Raw genomic sequence first — 3,728 nt, 5'->3', positions numbered from 1 at the left:
CTAGATGAATATGTACTTATAGGTTTCAGAAAGATGGCTTAAAAAAAAAAAAAAACTAGTGCCTTGGTAAATTATTGCATGCAATTCTTACAAATCTGTTACCCCTTTATATTTGGAATTTTATGTCATCTTTGTTCTGTTTATTTTTATCTTATTCCTGCTTTCATGCCCTTTTGAATTATCATTAAATAAAAATTCATGGATGTGTATATTTGTTATAAGATCATCTTTATGTGAATATTTTCTCACTTATAATTCATTTATATTTTTGTTTCTTTAGTCATAATGTCGAATCTTACGAAACTTGAGTTCAACGCACTTGATGTCACCGGCAAAAATTATTTGACATGGATTCTTGATGCGGAAATCCATCTAAGTGCTATGGGCCTCGGTGACACAATCAAAGAGGGCAATAAGGCCTCTGAACAAGATAAGGCAAAGGCCATGATATTTCTTCGCCATCACCTTGATGAAGGATTGAAAACTGAATATCTGACTATTAAAGATCCATCAACTCTTTGGAAGGATCTCAAAGAAAGATATGACCACCAGAAAACGGTGATACTCCCTAAAGCTCGCTATGATTGGCTACACTTGCGATTGCAAGATTATAAAAGTGTGAGCGAGTATAACTCTGCAATGTTCAAAATTACATCTCAATTGAAATTATGAGGCGAGAATATCACCGATAAAGATATGTTGGAAAAAACATATTCGACTTTCCATGCCAATAATATGCTCTTGCAGCAACAATATCGTGAACGTGGGTTCACGAAATATTCTGAGCTGATTTCTGTTTTGCTCCTTGCTGAACAAAATAATGAACTTTTGTTGAAAAATCATCAAGCACGTCCAACTGGCTCAACACCATTCCCTGAAGTGAATGCAGTGACTAATAATGAATATAGAGATAATAAATCATTTGGACGTGGACGTGGGCATGGATATAGACGTGGGCGTGGACGTGCCCGTGGTCATGGTTTTGGGCGTGGTAGAGGCCGTAATCAACAAAATCCCCCCAACTTTAAAAGGAAGCCTTACTATCAGAAACGGGCAACAAATGAGGGGCAACCCGAGGGAAGTACGATGGTTAAAAGGGGTGAAAGTACTTGTAGTCGTTGTGGTATGAAAGGTCATTGGAGAAGTACATGTCGTACTTCCAAGCACTTTGCTGACCTATATCAAGCATCTTTAAAGAATGTTGAAACTAATTTAACCGAACAGAATGATCCCTTGGGGCTCTCCCATCTTGAAGCACACCTTGGAAGTGATACTCAAGTTGATCCTCCGGCCTTTACTCACATGGAAGTCGGTGATTTCTTTGAAGATGTTGATGTGAATATGCCTAAATTTGGTGGTGATGAGCCTAAGAATAATTAAGCAAGCCCTTACATTGCTTGTTGAACGTTTTCCTTATTTACTTTGGATTGTTAGTACTTAATTTTTAAACTATGATAATCATCCTTATCAATTGCTTATGTAATTTTCCTTAATGAAGTACTTGAGATGTTTTACCTCTACTTCTAATTTTATTTTATTTTTCGTGAAGAAATATGGCCAACAACCTCTCATCATGTGCTATAAAAGATGAGGAATCTTTTTGTTTGGCAGATAGTGCAACCACACATACAATTTTAAAAGATCAAAAATATTTTTCGCATCTAACATTAGCCAAAGCTAATGTAAATACAATATCGGGTGCATCAAATATAATTGAAGGCTCCGGAAGAGCAAGTATAGTGTTACCTAATGGTACATGTTTGTTGATTGAAAATGCACTATTCTCCACCCGATCAAAAAGAAATCTTTTGAGTTTTAAAGATATACGCCACAATGGCTATCATATTGAGACAACAAATGAACTTGAAAGTGAATATTTGTGTATCACGACTACTGTCTCAGGGAGGAAACATGTGATAGAAAAACTCCCATCATATAATTCTGGATTATATTATACTTTCATAAATCCAGTTGAGTCACACATGACTATTAATACAAGATCTGTTGACCCGACAAATTTTATTATATGGCATTGTTATGGATAAAAAGCTAAGGTTATTACTTGCTGTATTTATTACTAAGATTCGGGAGCTCAAGGCCTTTAATGGCTGCTCTCGTGTTTCGTAGCTTAATTCTGCCTTTACGAGATGCCTACGTATCTCTGTGAGTTAGAGAATCAAGCCAAAAAACGTAGTTCTGATTTGTGGGGTGAGACCCCTTATATAGATGTTGGTGGTCCTTGAATTGGACTTGGTATAGGAGACTTGGTGGGCAAGTCTCATAATTAGAATGGACTTTGGAGTCCTAGATAGTAGGAAACTGATTCCTTATCCTTTTAGGTCCCCTTGAGGCTTATCTATAAGGATTTATATCCTTATCAGGACTCTTCTCAACAGCTGATTTTTCTCTTATTAATTAATTACGAAATTAATTAATAATCAGGGCTTTTGGGCCTTTTTTATTCGACCAGACCTGATCTGGTCCATCAGGCTTAACCTTTCTGGTCTGAATATCAAACACCTTCTTATTGGGTCCAGCAGCCCATTATCAGGATTTATTTATCCCTATCATTTGCCCCCCAACTTTTGGGAAACATTGATTATGTTTCGCAGAAGTTAAGTCTATTCATTCCCTTACAGGGTTTCGTTCTTGCGTAAAGTGTGGAGCGACCTACACGTTTACAACGAATTTTTCCTTTTAGGAATTATTTTGATTTCCAGGAATTTTTCCCTTATTTCCGGGATTTTTCCCTAATTTCTGGAATTTTTCCTAATTTTTCTGGGATTTTTCCTTATATTCCTGGGATTTATCCTTAATTTCTGGATTTTTCCCTTAATTTCTGGATTTTTCCCTTAATTTCTGGGATTTATCCTTAATTTCTGGTTTTTTCCCTTAATTTCTGGATTTTTCCCTTAATTTCTGGGATTTATCCTTAATTTCTGGGATTTATCCTTAATTTCTGGATTTTTCCCTTAATTTCTGGGATTTATCCTGGATTTATTCCTTATTTCTGAAAATATTAACATTTTTCAGAAACTATTTAAGGAATTTCCTTATTTTTTTGTAATTTTCCAGGATTTTTTCTTCCCTTTTTCTTCCTTTTCTCTCTCTCTTTTTTTTTTTTTTAATACAATTTTCGACCAGGAATCCATTCGACCAGGATCCTGGTCGAATTAGCCCCTGCTGTGCCTTGGTCGAAGGATTTTCGAGGAGATTCCATTCGAGCAAGAATCCTGGTCGAATTTCGGCCAGGATTTCTCCCCTTTTTTTTTTTTTTTAAATATTTCGACCAAGAATTTTCGACCAGGAATTTTCGACCAGGAATTTTTTTTCAACTTCGGTTAAGATTTTCGGTCAGGATCTCCATTTTTTGACCGAATTAACCATCATCTCTTGCCTTGGTCGAAGCTATTTCGAGCTGGATCATTTCGACCAAGATTTTATCTTGTTCCCTGGTCGAAAGGATCAAGGAACAAGGTCGAACATTATTCTGGCATTTCGGTCAAAAAACAATCATTTTCGACCAAGATTTTTGGTCAGAATTAATTTCTTGACCGAATTAGCTTCTTTTATCAGCCCTGGTCGAGGGAAATTCGACCTCAGACCATTCGACCAGGATTTCTCTGTGTTTTCTATTCGAAAGGGTCAAGAATATATACATATATTTTTTTTGTATATACTTGGATTTAAGCTCTTAATTCTGGGCTAAGACTTGGGCCCATTTTAAC

The 3,728-nt window shown here is 36.1% G+C and overlaps 1 protein-coding gene across 1 annotated transcript; it reads left to right on the top strand.

Annotated features, from left to right (window-relative positions):
- Positions 1 to 285: 285 nt before the first annotated feature.
- Positions 286 to 1,380, top strand: LOC141660911 (uncharacterized). Its single transcript, XM_074467893.1, has 2 exons — positions 286 to 618; positions 748 to 1,380. The coding sequence occupies exons 1-2, from the start codon at positions 286 to 288 to the stop codon at positions 1,378 to 1,380; spliced, it is 966 nt and encodes a 321-aa protein (XP_074323994.1).
- Positions 1,381 to 3,728: the final 2,348 nt, after the last annotated feature.

Source organism: Apium graveolens, chromosome 5 (assembly GCF_009905375.1).
Source record: "Apium graveolens cultivar Ventura chromosome 5, ASM990537v1, whole genome shotgun sequence".
In the NCBI taxonomy this organism is placed as follows: Eukaryota; Viridiplantae; Streptophyta; class Magnoliopsida; order Apiales; family Apiaceae; genus Apium; species Apium graveolens.
The sequence above is the reverse complement of the archived record's forward strand: the minus strand, read 5'-3'. Positions and strand labels throughout refer to the sequence as shown.